At 38.3% G+C, this 20,818-nt stretch overlaps 1 protein-coding gene across 12 annotated transcripts in view; it reads right to left on the bottom strand.

Annotated features, from left to right (window-relative positions):
* Positions 1–20,818, bottom strand: part of PARD3 (par-3 family cell polarity regulator) — a 450,340-nt gene that overhangs the window by 399,857 nt on the left and 29,665 nt on the right. For all 12 annotated transcript variants that reach the window (XM_017820200.1, XM_017820189.1, XM_017820193.1 and 9 more), the window contains exon 2: positions 2,629–2,730. In XM_017820200.1, coding sequence (XP_017675689.1) covers positions 2,629–2,730 — 102 coding nt within the window. The remainder of the gene's footprint in view (positions 1–2,628; positions 2,731–20,818) is intronic.

Below are 20,818 nucleotides of genomic sequence, written 5' to 3'. Positions count from 1 at the left end.
GTTTTTCTCCTTTTTTTAAGGAGGAACAACACTGAACATCACAAATTATTTCAGAAAGCAACTGGCTAACCCTTAGTCATCCATTCTGTTTTAGTAAGTGACATGAGAATACCAAAATATAAGGACAGAAGAAGCTAAATAAAGTCACCCTACCATGCTGCATTTTAATGTGAAGGACACCATCAAAGATACTTCTCTCATTCCATTCAGAACAGCTGCTCTCTCTACGAATCCTTGTATTTGTTGTAGGAAAGAACATTTTCTCCATGGAGACAGTGGAATAGGAGTAAATATATTCTTCACATCACCTAAGAGTTTTATTTACTACTTATGCAGTTAACTACACAGAGCAACAAATCCAAGAGGGCAGGCTGGTCCTTAGCTGCTTCGCATTCTCTATTGTGCTGATATGACACTGCAAACCCAATTATGGCATAAAAGCAACATTAAAAAGACAAAAATTACATTTATCCCTGGAACTGATCCTTAAGTCTAAAGAACCACGATAAGAGCAAACTGATTTTAAAAAGTACGGATGTCAGGTAGTAAATAGCACAACAAACTCCTCTTCGAGAACGTAAGGAAGTTTCTTGTCAAAATGAACACAAAAACATTAAGTGTTCAGTTTTGCCATATTCCTAGAAACTTTTGTCCCAATTAAAAAAAAAAAAAAAAGAGAGAAAGATATAGGCTAATATTTAATTTTGTACACAACTAATACTACAGACCTCAGTAATCACTCAGTTAAATGTTTAGACACCATCTGTTTAAATGCTTTTTTACAAGGTATCCTTAAGTGTACATATATGAAATACCCCCGACTGGAAATATATTCCAAACTTTGCATTCATGAGACCTATATCAGGTTCTGCCAACACAAAACTAGTTGATACACATGCTATGGAGGCAAAGCTAACAATCCAAAACTAAAGGGAACCAGGAAAGTCAGCTGTAAAACACACTAAGGGAAAACTGAAAAACAATGACTAATAACCAAAATACTTGAAAAGAACCAAAGGTGAAGGTCAAGTGAGAATGACTAATTCAAGGATATAAACCAGTCTAGCACAATGTATATTTATATTGTACCTTCCTAATCATTACTACAAGGTCCTTTAAAAACAGAAAATTGAACTCGTAAGTGCCATCGGTAGAGATGAGCTTGGCAAATGCAGAGATAAATACTATTAATTGCTAGGTATCTTGTCCATCTATACACAAAAACAATACTGTAATAGTGACTGCCTGCTTCAGTTGCAGTCAGAGTTTTTCAACTATTAGTCATGCACATAAAAACACCCACAGAGTTTCACTGTGAGGAATTACCCCACTTGAAGACAGCAAGGCAAGGTAACAGCCAAAGAATAAGGTCTTGAAGTCACCAGAATTCAAATTTCTTCTGAAGAGAGGAGGACATGAGGAGCTAAGAAGTGCATGATTCAAATAACTGTGCGTATACATACATATATATATATATACACATATAATTTTAGTAACAACTTGCACCAGCCTCCTTGAGGCCTGTAAGCAAAAGCTAAACTAATCATGCAGCTGAGCACTTCAGTATGAGATAGCCAACTAGAGGTTTTAATTAGCTTTTCATGAAATCTTAGCTGGGCACTATTTTTATGGAAGAAATTCCTGAAAACTCAGCACTGTTACTCTATACAGCTTGAGTAATCCCAACATTTCAGACAGCGAGGAGTCTCCATATGCCAAGACTCCTCACATAATTTTTCTTTATAAAGTCCTGGCTGAAATAACCACGTAAATAAAATTTTGTCACAAGAAATAACTACAGGCAAAGTATCTATTTCTAAGAGTCATCATTTGGCCACTTTTCAAGGAGCCTTCAGAGTGCCTGTTGCTTCCAACAGTGACAATCAAGGATACTGTCTGTGAAGGAGCATGGTCCTGAAACACATTTCCAGACTGCAGTCTGTATCAGGCTCAGATGCTCTCAAGAGCCTCAGCAAACACATCTCTTTGTAGAGAAAAGTGGTGTATTTATATATGACTTTACAGTTTGCCACAGTGTTTCTTACCTACCCTTTTTGAACGTGTAACACAAAGATGCAAGTACCTATAACCTCAAACAAATAGCCAATAAACAAAAGCCTGTTAGCTGACTGTGACCTAAATCTCTACTTAAAAAAAAGAATAAAAGCAGTCAAGACCAGGCAGTGTGTAATTATTGTCTCAAGTTCTGTGTAACTAGCAGTTCTGCCACAAACAATTTTCGAAAAACAATCCAACACTCCACAGTTTAGAACCAGTATTTTTTTTGCACACATTCAACTGGTTACACGAAGCTAAAAGGTCGATTTAGAAATTCTTTTTTTTTTTTTTGCATTATTGTTCCACTGTATTAGGTGTTTTTTTTGTTCTTGCAGCCTCCTTTTCCTATTTGAACTGTTAAACAACAAAAAAGGATGGGAAACCCATTATTTCAATTAAAAAAAAATATGACAGTAACCAGTTTCTCACATCTGTCAAGCAAACTACATAAAAAAATGATCTAAAACCTCTGTATTGACTCCCAGTTTGGGACACATGCAGGAAACACAGAACACTGAAACCCCAGTGCACAGTTTGCACTGAGCTGCCTTTGTAGCCATTTGTACTTACACGGTCTTTGTCATCAGCTACATCACAAAGAATGTCATCGAGATCTAAGATCCCACCATCCCCGTGCTCCAGGCGATGTACTTGTATCCAGTAGTTTGGATCCTGCACAAAAGGAGAAGAAAATAATATCAGACATCACATGCCAACAGGAAAATATTACTCAACCACACAGTATCGCATCCTACAAATGCTTGACATCAAACATCTATTTAGGTCATATTTCTGTAAATAAATGTAAACTGACATGTAAAACCAAAATCCTTTTTTTAAATTGTCTCAGACCAGATATGGAGTCTTCCCACTTTTATCAGTTCTGTATGAGTCGCAATCCTATCACTGACACATGGGGGAACAGCATTCCCAATGTTACTGAACATATGTACTATATAAAAGGAAAATACATTGTCCTCAAAATAAACCATCTCAGTGGTCAACAGGCACACAACATTACAGGACAGCTGTGAAGGGTGTGGGTTATTTACAGAACAGCCTTAAAGGGTGCAAACCAACATTTCAACACCATCAAAGGGCTTTCAACCTGTCCTTTGGTAGAGTCAGTAGATGGAATATCTAAATCTTATACTAAGAACACTTTCTACATTTTAAATAAAAAAAGGTACATACACACACACATAGATGCATATATATAGATGCATATTAGTGTGTGTGTGGTTTTGTGCTTATATATGCGCCAGTAACTGGGGAGACTGGCTTTATAGTCTTTATTGTTACTTTTGATACCAAAGGAAACCATAAGGAATAAGGTTGTGTCCACAAAGTGTCTCCTGCATATCGCTACATGATCTGAGGGCTGTTTAGTACTCAACATGCTACTCTTAAAGGATTTGTTTTCTAACGGGGGAGAGTTACACTGTAAACACACAACCTGAACATGATACATACTTTTTCTTGCTTCTCAAACACACCCCCAAACACCCCGGGCTGTTATTCAGTGTCCTGCAGTAATGGAACTTCCTTCCTTTTCACTGAGAAGGTGTGACTGCACAAGGTGACTAATGTCAGGACCTTCAAACTTGCAACATCTCGCAAGTTCTTGACTTCCTAAAAATAGCAATTACTATCAGTTTTTTTCAAATATCAGTGTTTAGAAATGGGGAAAAAAAAGAAAAAAAAAACCACACAAAAAATAAAAGTCATTAATTAATTAATTAATTAATTAATAACCTCCACTCTAAAAGACCTTGAAAATATTTTGATTTCTTAAAGATGGAACAGGAGAAGAAATGGGACCACCAGAATTCCTCTAAATCCATATGTGTACTTAAACATACTGAACAAAAGAATATCAAGAGATATTCATTTTGGCTTTAATATCCTCAAACTCTATTTATTTGCACGTGGTATATATGCATAGGTCAAATATTTTGGAGAACTTTGATAACTATGAAATTTACTTCACTGTATAAGTACATCCACCTTAAATACTGCTGTAAGTTATCATCAGATGATGATCAGATTTCAGAATTACATTATAGAGTCATTAGACTAGTCATTTCAGAAATTAAATTACAGACTTTTTTCTCTAATTTCTCTAAGTATTAAATATCATTACCTCCCATTTCTTCTAAGCAAGCATTTATTATACAATTAACTGGATTTCTAAGGCTTTTCCCTAAGCAGCACTTTCTGTTGTAGCACATTACAAGAGATAATCCAGCATCCATTTTTTTAAAAGTAAAAATTCTAGAATAATTGAATATAGTATTACATAATTTACATTTTCATGCATACAGAGGTGCATATATAGCTACGTGATAGAGAAACCTGCTCTGTAAAAAAGGTACGTAATGCAAATACCAGGATAAACTTTTTTGTAAGTTTGAATACTCCACTAACACAGAAAGGGCTGGAAAAAGCCACCTGTGTACAACAGATATCCTTCCACATTCCTTAAGAAACATGTTCTAAAGGGAAGTCAGCTGAAGAGGTGCCTTTGTAAAGTCTGCTCTCAAATTAAAAGGAAAGAGGATCCTTCCTCACCCTCTAGCCCATTACAAAAATCTCCTCTGCCTCCTGTATCTACACCAAAGACTGAAGCACATTTAGGAAGTCTCAGACTTTGAAGACACAACTAAACAGACAAGCTATGAAGCATCTTGCACTCCTAAAGGTGTTGATTCAGTTTCCTCTGCTAATTTCTCCATCTCAAAGTCAAGCCAGAATTGAACCATAAGCCAGCCTTCACTGCAAAATCAGAGATGGAAAACCTAGTTTGGGCTTTAAGAGAGTCTGATCCCTCATACATCACCCACTTGACCATTTATGCTTGCAACACTTAATCTTCTTACTGAAGAATGGAAGCATAAAACAGATAACTGCAATACTGGCTCAGTGACATAACTACATCCATCAAAACAAACAGCACCCAAACTGAAACTACAGCTTCAATATTCCTGTATCCTTGTTTTTTCCTTTCTACAACAACTATTTCCTACCTCCAAGGCAAATGTAAAAAAACATTCATGATTACAGAATCAATAGTAGGAACACCCACTTCTAAATCACTGTTGGGCTATTCCAGCACGCACAATCTACTTAAAAATAGCTTTGATATATAAGCTGCATCACTTCTGCTAATTACTTCCTTTAAAAGTTTCTCAATATTGCATAAGAAGTTTTAGATAGACTTCATTTTTCCTGCATCACCTATTAGTAGTACCATAGCCTGAACTGCTCTGGTCGCTTTTCCTGTCAGACAAGGTCCTGATACAAAACAATACATGAGCAAGACCAGACAAGAAATACATAAAACTAGTTTGGCAAGAATTTACTCTGGCGAGATTTGGTAAGTAAATATGAAATAACAATGCAACTTTTCATTAAAGCCTTCTCCAAACGTCAGAGCAGCCCTTCTCTCAAGGCCCTTTTACTCTACTAAAGGTTTTGCATAAACCAAGGATTTGGTGGGGGAGGCTTGGGAGGGAAGAGAGGTCCAGGAGAGAAGGGAGTACTTAAATAGAGATTAGTTACACCATAGAGGGGTGCAGGGAAAGAAAACAACAACATTGAAGCTAGTGATTCTACTGAGTTACGAAAATCCACAGCTATTTATGGTTCCAAATTTTAGCAATTATTTCTATATATTAACCAACCAAACAACATGGAAGAAAACAAACTGCATAAATGTTCATATTTAAATTTCTATTCCGTGATCTGTCTAAAATGAACATGATGTTGTGTAAGAGTCAACTCATATGCACTGTTTGCTAAATACAAAAGAAACTGAACCAGACTTGACACTGATTTGAATTCAAGTACTACTACATCGATGTTACAAACATATCTGTATTCACAGCTTGGCCAAGTTGTATTTCTTGATCTCAGTCAGTAAACAAATATTCACAATTCCCCGTGCAATGGCAGTAATACAGTCTTTCAACATTTTCTGAAGCAGTCAGATACACTGTTTTGGCTTAGAGCAGTTCTTAGTCATGAAGTGGAAATTGGCTATTTCCAGAGTTTACTGGAGTTGAGAAAACTTCATCTGTGGGATAAAGTGGTCCAATCACTCCTTCAGGACACCTGAACACCTTCAGGGTCACCCTCTCTGGGTGGCAGTGCAAGGCAATCAAGTGAGATCTCACTCACAAATGAGGGACTGACACCAACACTTGCCCACAAAGAGATTACCATGCTCAGGGCATGTGCAACAGGGTGTTTTCATGAGCGAAAAAGAAAATGTCTTCTGATTATTACACAGGAAAAATGCAAAGTATATTAAGTCTATAAAAGTTGTTTTCTGTAAAGATGAAAAAAATACAAAACAAAATGTAAAAAATATCACTCAAACTTTCCGAGAAACCTGCTTCAGAGCTGTTCTGGTTTAATAAAACATCCCAGAGTCAGACACGTTGCTGTTCTTTCAATATTAGAATTTGTACATTAGAATCAGATTTTCACATTTTGTCAATAAAACAAAGCCACATTTATATTCTCTCACTGTTATGACTGTATAAAAGGGTACCACACTCTCCAAATCTGCAATGCATTTAGACATAAAAACAGGCGTTGATAGAAAACTTATTAGCTACACTGCTCCACCAATGTTTGAGTTAGCAGTGTGCAATTATTTTGAAAAAGCTGTATAGATGCCTTTGTCACTAGTTCATGCAGAAGAACCAGCAAGTTCACTTCATTGAATACAAGGATAGAAGTAACGCTAAACCTGATTTATAATATCTTCATTTAAATATTGCATCACTTAGCTCAAGTCTAAGCAAGTCAGATCTCCTGTTTCCTGTCTACACCCATTTAACTATTCTACTTGACTATGATTACAAAGGTACTCATAATTTAAATCATGAGCACCACATTTTCTGCTCCAAAGTCCTCAGTAATGGGAGATAAATATTTGCTAAGTTAACACCAGCACTGAGAGTGGAAGCAAGAGCACATTACACAGGCAGCAAGAATGCAGCCATTCATATTCTGTTTATTTCATAAAATAGGACTTCTCAAAAGCACAAAGGAAAAACTGAGAAAACCATTAGTTTAAGTAGTATCATTCACTGTTCTGTAGCTAACAATTTTATGTTCCCACATAATGGAAACAAGGACCATATGTGGAAAACAATATCTAGAAATCAGAATGGAAACTGCAATGTGTTCTTATTAATTGCACGGGAATATTTATTCCTTTACATCTAAATAGGTGTCTTGGCTTTTGCAAACTTACCCTTTCCAAAAATGCATTGAAATATTTAACATAAAAAGCTTCAATAAATAAGATTATTCTTTTAAATACTTTGTCCCTATCATACAAGAGGACAGCACCAAAACTTCTAAGAAGCAGCCATCTGTTTAACAGAAAGCAGAAAATCAGGCTCCTAAAAGCCTGCTGTACAATGCTTGGTGTTTACCAATTGTGCCCACTACTGTGATATAATCTCATCTGCCACCAGGAGGATGTCCTGAAGCATCAGAAAAAACAATTGGAGGTGGGATGGCAGAGAGGGGGGTATGCCTGTTTAATTCCTTGGGTTTGATTTGAAGCCCATGCAGAGAGCACTACTGGGGGAGGACATCAAGCTCTCCCCAAGAGGTCTTTGACCATTACAACTTGGGTTTCCCAACTACAGCCTTCAGCTGCGCACAGACTGATCTAGTTGCCACTACAATTTGTTACAGATCTGGAAATCAAGTAAACCAGGTATTTTTCCACACACACTCCTGTATTTTCTCATCTGTTCTGACCCAAATAGGAAGTATATTTCTTACCACACAGCAGTCTCTGTGGAAATGTATTGGCTTTGCCAAGCTGGGCTCATAGAGGCTCTCTGTGCCTATCAAAGACCATGCTTCTAGAACTGTAATTATCTACATTAGATATAATTTACAGCTTTTTGCTCTAAAATCTTTTTCAGTACATAAATCCTTAAATTATTTTGAAAAAACACTATCAACTGGACAATCATGCACACATATTTCAGTGTAACTTGTAAAGGAAAACAGACTCATCACCAGGACTAAGGAAAGAGCAGAAGCATATCCAAGTCTATCGATATAATTTCTCATTTATAAATGAGGAGATAAAGGGAAAGTAAGTATATATTATTAGTTTCTACTTAAAACCATCTGGAATTCAAGATTACAAGGCCATATGTGTGGCTATCTTCACTGGATTAAGTTTTCTGAGAACAGATAAAGTCTTTGTGGCAAAAGAGTACACAGAGATCAAAACCAACTAAATCATCAGGCTGGGGTGTGTACCCAGACTTGTCTGTTCAGCAGCATATGGCATTTGGGCGTGTTAACAGTCTGAAAGGAAAATGATGGTTAATAAAAAACTAATATATCTGAAAATTTGCCAGTGAATTCATTCATTTCCCTGTCTAGCTCTGTGCTGCAGGAGGGAACCGTCAAAACAAGCAGTCAGGTGCCAAAGGAAAGCCACAAACGTTCACAGCATCAGCTGGATTCCAGTTACGTTCCACGGCCTGACAAGCCAGCAAGAACACGTCCCTGGGTTTGAATTGCTTCTCCTTTCCACTGTCTATCTTCTCCAATTCCAGGCACAAAGACCTGCTGCATAACACACAGGAACAGCAGTGGGAGAATGAGCTTCAAATACAGCTGTGCTCGCTACAGGATGTTGATGCTGCAGCACAGACAGTTGGCACTAATGGTACAACTTAAGTGCATTCACTGTCCTGGCAAGGGCGCAAGCTGGAAAAATACTTAACATTAATGAAAGCAGCCCAGCCTCAGAAAGCAACTGATACCTATAGCAATTCTAAAGTTACCAGGTGATGAGTTGAAGGGGCAGTTATCTTTTCCATTTCTGACCTCACTCCACCTGCAATCACTCCCGTCACACCAATTTTAGACCACATTTACTCCACCTTGCCCTGTATCCCATGAAGTCAAGAAAAACGGGGCTACAGACAACAATAGAAAATAGCTGAACGCTGTACAGCGGAAAATAAGCCTTATCCCTTTCATCTTTTTGATCCTTAACCTGTAAAACTGCTCTTCGTTCTGAGAATGTACCACCCTAAAGCTAATTTCTTGCAATTCTGTATTACTGAGAAAGAGAAATACACACTCAGGAAGGTTAAAAATCATGCCATTATGAGAGGGTTTGGTCAAGGATTCTGTTTTTTCAAATATACAGGAGTATACACAATGTCTTCAACCAAGAGGTATATACTGATCTGACATGAACCAGTTATGAAAAAGAGAAAACCATAAATGTCTGATCACTGAAGCATCTTGTTCCACTTTTACACTCAGCAGTGCTTTCCCAGCCTCACTAAAAGGGCTTTAGCTTATGAGAAAGCCATCCAAGAAAAAATCTGAACATATGGCAAATACCACTCTTCCTGAGATACTGACATGTTGGAAAGGATGTTTCTGAAGTAAAAAAAAAGTAATGTTAGGTTTTGCATGCATCTGGCAGGTCCAGTTTCAACAATAACAGTGACTTACTTAAAAATTGATCACATTACACTATCACTGTCAGTCCTCAGCATAGAAGTCTGATAGCCAAAAAAAATGAGCCAAGTAGTTGTCCACTTCAGCAATTAAATGTCTCCTAAAATCCACTAAAAATTGAAATAATATGGTCAGTAAACCACTGGAACACTACTACATATTGAGTTGTGCTCCATGACTACTGGAGTACAAAACAAAGCATCAAGGAACTACCAGATCTTGCTTTCATTGGCAAAAGGTTGCTATTAAAAAAGTTAAATTTACCTTGGCCATTAGCTACTACATAGTTTGCATAAACTTTCATATATATATATAAATGAATCTCTTGCTCTTCTGAAAAGGAATGGTGATTTCCTAAATCTGTAAGCAAAGTAGTCTGTGATCTAGTCTAGAGCTAAACTTCCTTTTTTCCTACCCTAGGATAGAATATGTAAGTTCGTCCTATTAACGCATCACAAAAGTCTGGAATTTTTTATTTATTCTTTTAACTCATCCACTTTACCAAGAAGCAATCTATACCGATCCATGAGAAATCACATCACTAATTAATTTAAATCAACTTTACTATTTACTGCATATTTTCATTACCTATTAAATAGCACAGACTCTCTATATGCCCCAATAACTTAATGTCAAGGAATAATTCAGATTGGAAAGGACCTCAAGACACTCCAGATTTGGACGCGGACCATGCTGAGCAGAAGGAAGGGATCACCACCCTCATCTCCTGGGCATGCCCTGCTGGCCCAGTGCAGGACAGTGCCTGCTGCCAGGGTGCAGGACTGGCTCCTGCCCACTCACTGGCACCAGCCCCAGCCTGTGGCACTGCATGGGGCTCCTCCTTCCCTAGTGCAGGACTAGGCATAGAATCATAGAATTGCTTAGGCTGGAAAAGACTTCTAAGATCATCAAGTCCAACCGTTAAATTAACCCAACATTGCCAAGTTCTCCACAAAACCATGTCCCTAAGTAAAATACCTACACGTCTTTTAAATACCTCCAGGGTCGGTGACTCAAACACTCCTCCGGGCAGCCTGTTCCCATGCTTGATAACCCTTTCAGTGAAGAAACTTTTCCTAAGATCCAATCTAAAACAACTTGGGGCCATTTCTTCTCATCCCATCCCTTGCTACCTGGCAGAAGAGATTGACCCCCACCTGGCTACTACCCCCACCTGGAGCGATACGGTCTCCTCTGAGAGTCCTTTTTTCCAGGCTAAACAACCTCAGCTAACTCAGCCATTCCTCATAAGACTTATGCTGCAGACCCTTCCCCAGCTCCATTGCCCTTATCTGGACACTCTCCAGCACCTCAAAACCTTTCTTGAAGTGAGGGGCCCAAAACTGATCCTCGGATTCAAGGCGCAGCCTCACTAGTGCCGAGTACGGGGAGGCAATCACTGCCCCTGTCCTGCTGGCCACATTATTACTGGTACAAACCAGGATGCCATTTGCCTTCTTGGCCACCCGGGCACACCGTTGGCTCATGTTCAGCCAATTGTTGATCAACACCCCCAGCTCCTGGGGTTATGGCTGCGTTTCACATGTCTCCTGGCAGCCTATTCCAAAAATATTGCACTGAAAACATTGCCCATTGTCAAAACTGACCTTATGACATTTCTTCACAGCTCTGTAACCACTAGGAGGTGCCACCACCAAAGGGCAGGTCCAGCTCCTGAGCACCCGGCCAACACCTGAACTCTGCTATTAGCATCGAGTCAGACACCCACAAAAAAAGGAAAAGTTATTTTGTGCTGCCACTGGAATGGCATGTGGCAACCAGATTTGAGAATTAATAAATGAAGAATAAAGCCTTACATCTGGCTATGAAAAATTAACACACTTTCACCCTGACTACTGATTGTTTATGCTGTGAACAATTATGTTCTGTTTGCTAAAGGGAAAAAATAAAACATTTGAGAAAAACATACTGAGTGGAATGACATTGTGTCTCTAAATTTCATCATGTCCATGCTGTGAGCACTGAATAATACTGTCCTGCCCAAACTGCAAAATAAAACTTTTACATGTGATTTATTTCAATGTAGGAAAATTTGACATCTATCAAAGCACTGCCACAAACTGCAACTGTGATGACTCCACAAGTAAGGTAAATGTGCCCTTTTCAGATCATTTTGCTTACTTCAGAGCTTACTTCATTATCTGCATTTAAATACAACAAATAATGCAACGAAATAGTTTCTTTATTGCAATTTGTAATTATTAGTATTAACTCCAGATGATAGATATGAAGTACAGTAATCAAACCCATATCCCATGCATATGTAGTGAAATGTACTGGGTATAATGGTGTACAATCTTATGTGCAGGGATTTGGAATTTGGGCAACAATGCTGAAGAAATGCAGAACATCTCTGGATCGCAGCTTGACAATTGAACCAGAAGTGAACTTGATGAAAGAAGTTCCGTTTCTTTCAAGAGCTTTTTACCTCCACCTATCATTACAGCATTGTTTGGATTTAAGCGGTTTATTGTTTTTTTCAGCCACTACAAAAGTTCTCCAAATACAGTACTAGATTTAGACCAGAATAATGGATTTTACTGGAATAACCAACCATATAGGTATGTCTGTGCCTACAGACATGTATGTTGCAGACCGACATCTGTATCATTGATCAGTGCTGATTAAACAAAAAGTGAGCCTGGCAAAATGTTTCAAGGGAATATTTAAGAGTAGAAATACAGTTGTCTACCCAAGTGACATTCAGCATAAGACAAAGAGCCTAATTTATTTCAGAAATATACTTGAAATCAGATTTTCATTTGGGGGCCATTAATAACAAGTGCCATGAAAGACAGAAACCACGAGTTTTGATATATGCTCCCAAGCGGGCACAGGCAATTAATTGAGTAGTATGTGAACTCTAAACAATGATTAATACACAGAGAGAGTTGCAAAAACGTTATTACATAGAGTGCCTCACACTTCCGACCCACTATAACTATGAAGGTAAGAAAAAATATGAAATACCACTCTCTGTCCTGATGGCTGCATTATTCCTCTGGGAGCTTCAAAGTCAAGGGTTGGTGGGTAGGATTTTGTAATATAAACAGCTTTGGTGAACCATGTGAAAGGAATGTACAAGTTATGTGAATCATTGAAAAGTTTATCTTGATTTAGGTCAGCTATGCTATCTCACGTTTTTGAGAGGATTTATAGTTTAAGGTGAAGTACCTTAAAACTAAACTTCTAAAAACAGTAGTCTGAATTGTTTGGTTTGTGTTCAAATGTATTCACTACTTCTAAAGAGAAATACTTTTTGTTGTTTTGTTTTTTTTAAATTGACCCTAAGGTAATTTTAGGTTTACTGTGGCTGTACTCCTACTGACCACACTGCAGGGTATTACCATGTTTAAAATAAAAAGCAATTAACACCGCAGCTGGCTGCAGACCTCAGCAGAAAAATAAAGGCAGAATTAATGGTAACTGCTACCAACTCCACATTTTACCTTTCCTGCTATTTTAATTTACATTCATGTTTTGTTCAGAGATCATCAGTAATAGTTCCTCCTCACGAATCTGCAATAATTCTCTTTTTCTATTCAATAACTAAGATCAGGTCTGGTCTAAGCTTGAGGCTAGCCCCAGTCTAATCCAAAAAAACCAAACCAAACCAGAAAAAAACAAAAACAAAACAAACAAAAAAAAAATCCCCACACACCACAGAATCCCACTGCCACAGTCCGGACTAGTCAAGAGAGTTCATAACGGGAAAAATGTAACACAGGAAAACTCCTTGCCCTGAGCCCTCACCTTATTCATTACTTAAAGAGGACTCTCTTCATTTCCAAACTCCTCCCTCAATCCCATTTCCCATTCCAGAATTTGGTATAAATACAAAAAAATCACCTGCCAACTGCAGCTGCCTGGTGCATCACAACCTCCCCTCTTCCTCTGGCTTCTCAAAACCCACTCCTCTACTGTCTCCATTTGCTTCTGACTCACCATCACTTCCATAGCCGGCCAGCAGCAGAAAACAGATCTAACATTCCAAGATGTTAAAGCAAACACAGCTGACAAATACTGGAAAAAAAACTTCTTTAAGAGTGTGCCCCTTTCATTTACCACAGCAGAATTCCTTCCAACTAGACACTGCAATACCCTCACAGACCTAACTGCATTAGCGCCCATCAACACAAGCAAAGCTTGCCAGTTAAGCCCTGAAAATGAATCCACTAATGCAGGGAGATGGGGATCAGCACTAAAAACCTCCTCTTACTCCCTTAGTTATCTGCTCCCTTGTCACCTCCAGCGATAGGGAGCAGCTAACAGCAGTACACTCAACTCTAACCCATTACACATCTTTCAAAATCGCTTAAATCTCTAACAGCGTGTCTGCACTTGTCAGAGTTAAAGCAGAAGATTTTATTACAAAAGAAGCAAAACCAGCTAGTCTTCTTGACCAGAAAAGAAAGCAACAAAAAATAACCATTAAAATCAGTGAAGCAATGCCAGGCCCTATTTTGAACAAGAGGCAAATGTTCAAGTCTTTTCAGCTGAGTTGTGAGTATATCATATGGGAAATTGTTAAAACTGTTTAATTTTTCGAGCTCAGGGTACTGCAATTTGCACCTCCAGAAGTTTTGATTAATATGAGTGATATGATACTTCAGTGTTTTCAGTCATATATCATACTGTGATTTAAACTCTAAATTCCCATCTTTGTAACAAAGTAAACTTTAACAGAAGATACAGAGAAATTACTGCAATTGCATGCACAAGGACAATGTTAGAAATATACTCAAATGTGCCATAATATTCCACCTAGAATTATACCTTCAAGCCCTGTAAAACCCAAGTAATTATCTTTCTTTTCTTCTGCTAGACAAATTAGAGAGTATCCTCTACTTAGTCAAACCTGAGTTTGAAACCTCCAGTTTCTAGTTCTTTATGTGCTTTGAGAAACTGACTTTATTGAAAATGTATCAATGTAACAGCATAATTATATTGTCTGTAAGCACACAAACATACATAAATATAAGAACTATTCGTAACTAATGACAAAAATAAGTTTCACACAGGATTGATTAAAAAACAAAAATAATTAGAAAAAACTTGTTTTTCATTTAGGTGCAGCTCATCTGTTCACAGAAAAGTAGTATTTCTTAAAGTACTGCAACTTTCATTTTCTGTAATTAAGTCCTGTAAAACACACACAGCATACTTGAGAGTAAGCTGTAAGAAAAAAAAAAATCAGGTTCTTAAAAACTACTTTTTTTTTTTTCTGGAAAACCTGTTTATATTATTCATCTGGGATCTCTCCAATGAGTTCTGCACCAAAATGCAGACAGAAGGCACTGGTATCTCTTGCTAGCTTTGAATGATCAGTGTATAATCAAGGCTGCTGGTAGGTACATGGAAATAGTGTCCTAAACTTCACTAAAGAGAAAAATCTGCTCGTTGTTCTACAACATAGTAGAGCAAAAAGAAAATACTTTGATGAATAGAAAGAGATTAATATATGGCACCTTTTTGACTGTTTAGTATATGGTTTAGATTGATATACTTACAGCTTCCCAGACAGTACTGCATCAAGCTAACCAAAATTTTAAACCATTTCGTCTAACCACAAGGTTCCATCCATGTATTTTTGCAAAAAAACCCACTTCAAATAAATTAATTTAACTTTGCAAGTTTCCCCTAGCAACCAACAGGTCTTTGTTTTGTCTCTTCTCTTCTCTGGTAATAGTAACAGCACTGTTAACAATACCATAAAAGTTCCAATAACTGGAAGAAAAGTATATTCTCAAAATATCCCTCATATTATTTTAAATAGTGAGATATCTGGACTGATGCAAGCTTGCAAGCATCAAAATAATAATCCTGTGTGTACATATATATATATACTCACATATACACACCCACTCTTGTATATGAAACCCACTCTCCAGTTCTTAAAGCCAAGAATACTGTTCTTGAAAAAGAAATCTACCACAGAAGACTTTTGTATATGAATTCTCAGATCTCTGTCATGCTCTATGTGTTCTATTTTTGATACAGACGAACAATTATATATGCTTACACAATTTAAAATATTAAGTAAAATAAAATCATTTTCAAGGGCCTGAAATGCATTTTGTTTTCATTTTCCAGGAACACGGTGCCTTGCTTTCTAGTGGAGAATTCCTCAGCTTGGCAGAAAGTCTAAGAGCTATTTTTGTGCTTTTTCCTAGAGACAAGTAACTCACAGCCACGTACAGACCAAAGCCCCGGCACAGGTGGGACAAACAACCGCACACACAAATCGGTCACACACAGCACCTACATCGTCATCTGGGCACTGAGCTGTTCCACAGCTGCACCAGAGAGGCTGCTATGAGAATTCCCAGGGAAGATCCTAGCCTATATATAGTGAGCTGTTCAGATAGGGAGAGGTCATGAACTTTCATTGGTTAAGACACCAAGATCTACCGGCTGCAAGCGCTTTATCCGGGGGCCTTCGCTGTCTTCCGACTAGGCAACGTTTGCAATTCACAGCCTTTAAACCTAAGGGGGGGGAATCAAAGTTTTGCTGCATTTTTTTTTTTTATCAGTGATGAAGAAAAGGAAGAGGCAAGAAACCTATTCATTTAGTCCTCAATTTAAAACACAGAACGTTTATATGAGTAGATGTAAGAGATCCCATGGGTACAAGGTAGGTGGGGAGACACAGGCACACAGGGACATGCTGTGCACACAGGGAGGGATTACAGTCTCCCAGCTGTTGTGAATCAGACACCGACTCACAGCAACACCCTCAGCTAGGCCAAACTTCTGTTCCAAGTTCACATGCGTGGCTATCATCAGGAGGTTTGCACCAAACAGTAAAATGTAGCCCTAGTAACATTTTATTATGCTGCATGACTCATACGCCTTCTACTCTTCTTATTTTCTAAAAGGCTGATTTAATTTCACTCTGTTCTTCTACACAGGTTGCAGGTTGTTACACCAGGAATGCAGTTCCCTTTCTTCTAGGAAGACAAAGTACAACAAAAAAATTGGCACTGAACTAAAATTTTGCCATTTGAAAAAAGGGAAATATTTTAGCCAGCTTAGAGATAGTAGGAATCATCCTCACCCTTAGGAGAAAGTTTTTGTAAATGCAAGCTTTGTGAAAAACTTGAAGCAAAAATATCAGTTTCGGCAAAGCTTTGCTTTAACAAGAAGATTTTCTAGAAGACACCTCAATGTCAGTGATTAAGACATCTGATATCCAGGTTGAAAAAGCTGCAGGTTGGTGAAGAGCTCTGCAGGGTATGGCCCCAGTCTTGGACCTCCCTCCTCCCAGCTGAGCATCCCTGCCCCGTGGAGACTCTCTCTCTGAAACAGCCCTCACAGGTATTTTAGGAAGTATTTTTCACAAAAGCTGTCCCTTTCATTAAAATGCTGGGAAAAAAAATAAAACCTTACTTTTTTCATACAAAACAAAATTCAAAATAGAACTTCCCTAGGTAGTTCTATTATTTGAAACCATGGTTGTTTGAAAATTCATTTAGCTTTAGGGAAAAAAAAAGATAATTGAAACTGTCTTGGACTCAAAACTCTTAGACCTCTCAAACTCATATAAAATATTCTGTTTAGATTATCCCCATCAAATGAGATCAAACATAATACTGTGATAGCCAAATCATCTCCTAAAATATAAAGACGGGGGGAAAAAGTACATATTCTCTTGAATTCCAGAGTTTTTCATGCTTCCTATGAGAAGTACAACCCCGTTGCACAATACAATAGAACATATTCAAGCTGTTCTATACATTGATCTGTAAAGTAAGAGTAAAAGCAAATATACTTATGCTGTTAATTCAGAAAAATATCTTCTAAATTAAACAAATCAACTTAAACTTATACACTGATATTTTAAAGTGATAATTTATAACCTCATACACTGTAAATATAAAAAAATCTTATATTTAATTTTACATCAGTCTTTCTCAGATAATTGATTTTTTTAAACAAAAAAATACTAAAAGTAAGACTTCCTTGAAATTTTCAGTAGGTCAGCACATGGCCTTTGATAAGCTACATGCCTCCTTCAAGGTTCACAGGAAAAAGGGCATGCTTTCAAAACAGCTACACTTCCAAATACCAAACAAACAGAAAAAATAAATTGTGCTTAAACTTTCATGCTCAGAAGACAATTACGACACTGGAACAATTAAGATATACCAATGACAGATATCAGAAATAGTTCCATAAATAATTACATCTGCATAGACTACTCTGTACAGAGATATTCAGGATGCAAAATTTAGACCTCAGTCACAATTGAAAAGGTGCCTGTATTTTTGATTCACATCACCATGATCTTTCAAATGGGTAAAAAAAAAAGTTATTTTTCCTTTAGGATTTTCAAACCTCAAACATTACACACCTTTTTTATGTCCATCAAAAACAGGTGAGGCTACAGGTAGTTATTGAAAATGCTGAATGGAAGCAGAGCTGGGTGGGGTGTGCAGAGCACACCCAGCTCGCTCCAGAGTTGTTGGCAGCAGAACTGCAGGTGAGCAGCACGTGGATGGTGCAGTGACACAGAGGAGAAGCTCAGTCAGATCTCCTCCTCTTCCTCCACCCCAGCTTATTCCTGACACAGCAGCCAGAGGTTTCAGCAGGAACCAGAGCCCTGCTTTGCCAAAGATGGACCATCTGCCTCGGAAAACTGACAGCTCATAGTTGATCTAGTTGACATTATAATGATGTAACTAACTGAATTTCCTATTTCTAGAGAAGACTGTGGACAGGGGTGTTCCACAAGTAGGAGGTGTCCATAAGCTGTCAAGGCTAAGTTAGCTACTTTTAATTCTGGAACAGGCATATCCACAGCCTGTTGGTGTAAGTTCAATGAAATGAGAAACACTTTCCACTTCACTGATGGGGGTGTAATACAGTCTTTGTGCCTGTTACAGTGCTTGCATTGCATGGGAGAAGGGCTCTTCCCCTTTGCCTCCCTCTGCTATGCTCTCCTGGTTGCCTCTGAAGCAAAAAAAAAAGATAATAAAAGGGGGCTTCAGGCTAGAAATAAACATCAGTATACTCTAACCAGCAGCAAAACAATTTTGGGGAAAATTACACAAATTCCTTCAGAGGATTCTGGGGCTTTGTCCCACAACAAGAAGCCTTAAGAGTCTAAATTATATGGATGAGACATGGGTTAGCTAAGGCAAGCAGGAGGGAGGGCACAGGATGCAGTTCAGTGGGTGATGTTCATGAATCTTTTGAAGATGTGCAGAAGCAGTCCTAAGCACAGTTACGGGAAAAAGAGTGAAAAAAAAGAGGAGGGGGGAAAAATCCAGAATTTGTCATTACTAACAGATCTGTATCCTTTAAAAGAAAAACCTCATCATCATTTCAGCCAAACTCTGGAAAATATAGTTTGTCTTTGGACTACAACTCGCAGCTCAAATTTTCACAGTGCAGTCCAGAAACAGTGGAATAATAAGCATAGGGTTTTGTGCAATTACCTTGTACTTAGTTTAAACTGTTTCTGCCTACATAAGTCTCTCTTGTTTCAGTCTTACAGGCAAAAAGGAAAGGTTACTTGAGACTTCTGTTTCTGACATTCTCTTTTGATTACAGACTAAATCCAAAAGGGACTACCCTGAAAGGCCAAGACAAACGTGCAACCACATAATTGGTCTGGCTCAAATGGCACTGAAGTCAGGCGAAAGCGTCCCCAACTCCAGAGAGATTCAGTCTGTGCTGAAAGCCACATTAAACTCTGTTTACTGTTTGCCTGAAAAGCCATATGCATATGCTACAGGAATGTATTGCCAAGCTCGAGCTGTGATGGTAGATACACTATAAAAAGCCTTTGTCTTCTGCCAAGACATATATATAGTACATCTGCATTGTTTTTCCTTGCTTACCCTCAGAAAACATTTTAACTTGGCATAAGAGCATCATGTTTTATTCTAGTGAAATTTTTGCATTATATGGCTTTACAATGGGTCAGTGCTAACAAACATTTGTAAAAATTTCTACTAAAAGAACACAAGAAGCACCCAGGAAGCAAAGTAAATTAAGTTCAGAAAGACATTTGATTCCTAACTCATGGGATGAGTAAAGAGGAAAATTGTCATTTTGCTATAAAGCAGGTACTGTACTGTGATACACTGTTGGCACATATGCATAAATAGTGAAAGTGTGTCATAATGCATAATATGTCTATATAACAGCTAGCTCATTAGTTTATATGACTCCCTCCTTTACCACATGAGAGCAGATTTGGTTTATATCAGAGAACAACTAAAAGAAAACTTTCAGACATATTGCACGACTTCAAGGAAAGAAGGGATAAATTAAGGAATTTCAGTGTAATATTAGTACCAGAAGTTTTGGTCAGCTACGACATACAGGACAGAAACAACTGGAGGTCATATATGATTTATTCCCCAGCCCAACAGTACTGCGTGACCCTAGAAAAAATATCACTGCCAAGATCTGAGCCACCCATGTCTTCAGTTTTCTTTATGTACATTTTTATTGCTTATTCTGATTCTGTTTATTTTGATAAAAGTGTTTTGGTCACTGTAGTTAAATTAATACTGGAAAATGTGTTATTTTCAAAAAAATAAATCTAGACTAAAAAAAATTTGTAATTCATGATACAGATTTTTTTCCAGTTGCTTTTGGAAAGCAGAAAGGAGAACCAAGGCACACTTAAGAACGCAGTATTTACCTGCACAGTCTTCAAAATGAAATGCTAATGCTGACATACTTGGGGCAATCTATTCATGCCCCTGCACCTGCAGAAGTCTGGCCTTACGCAGATGACTGTAGGGATGCGGGAGAGCAGCAGGGCTGTCCCAAGCCAGAGGGAATGGTGGGGAGGCAGAGGTGCCTGACAGGTCAGACTAGGAAGCACATACCCCTCAGGACAGCAGGGCATCAGCAAGGCTCAAATGAACCCAGAGATTCCACTGGAAACACATCTCTCCACACACCTGATGCAGACCCACAGCCAGCGTGACTTACCCCAGGGATGCTCTGACTGGTGGCCCCTGGTAATACAAGCGTATTAAGCAAGCTCATGTCCCCAGGCCTCTACAAGCTCTCCCCTACATCCCTCAGTACAGCCTGGGTCTTTCTTTTTGCTATTTCTTCTCTCCTCACTTGGCTTGCCCTGCAAGTAAGCACTTCCTAAATTCTGCCTCTGCAGCACAGTGGGGAAAACAGGGCGGGGAAAGCAACACCAGCAGTAGCAGTGGCTCACATTGGCCTCATCAGCTATAAGGTA

The sequence above is a fragment of the Lepidothrix coronata genome, unplaced genomic scaffold, assembly GCF_001604755.1.
Source record: "Lepidothrix coronata isolate B3197 unplaced genomic scaffold, Lepidothrix_coronata-1.0 Scaffold80, whole genome shotgun sequence".
Taxonomy (NCBI): domain Eukaryota; kingdom Metazoa; phylum Chordata; class Aves; order Passeriformes; family Pipridae; genus Lepidothrix; species Lepidothrix coronata.
This window is presented reverse-complemented; position numbering and strand designations above follow the sequence as displayed.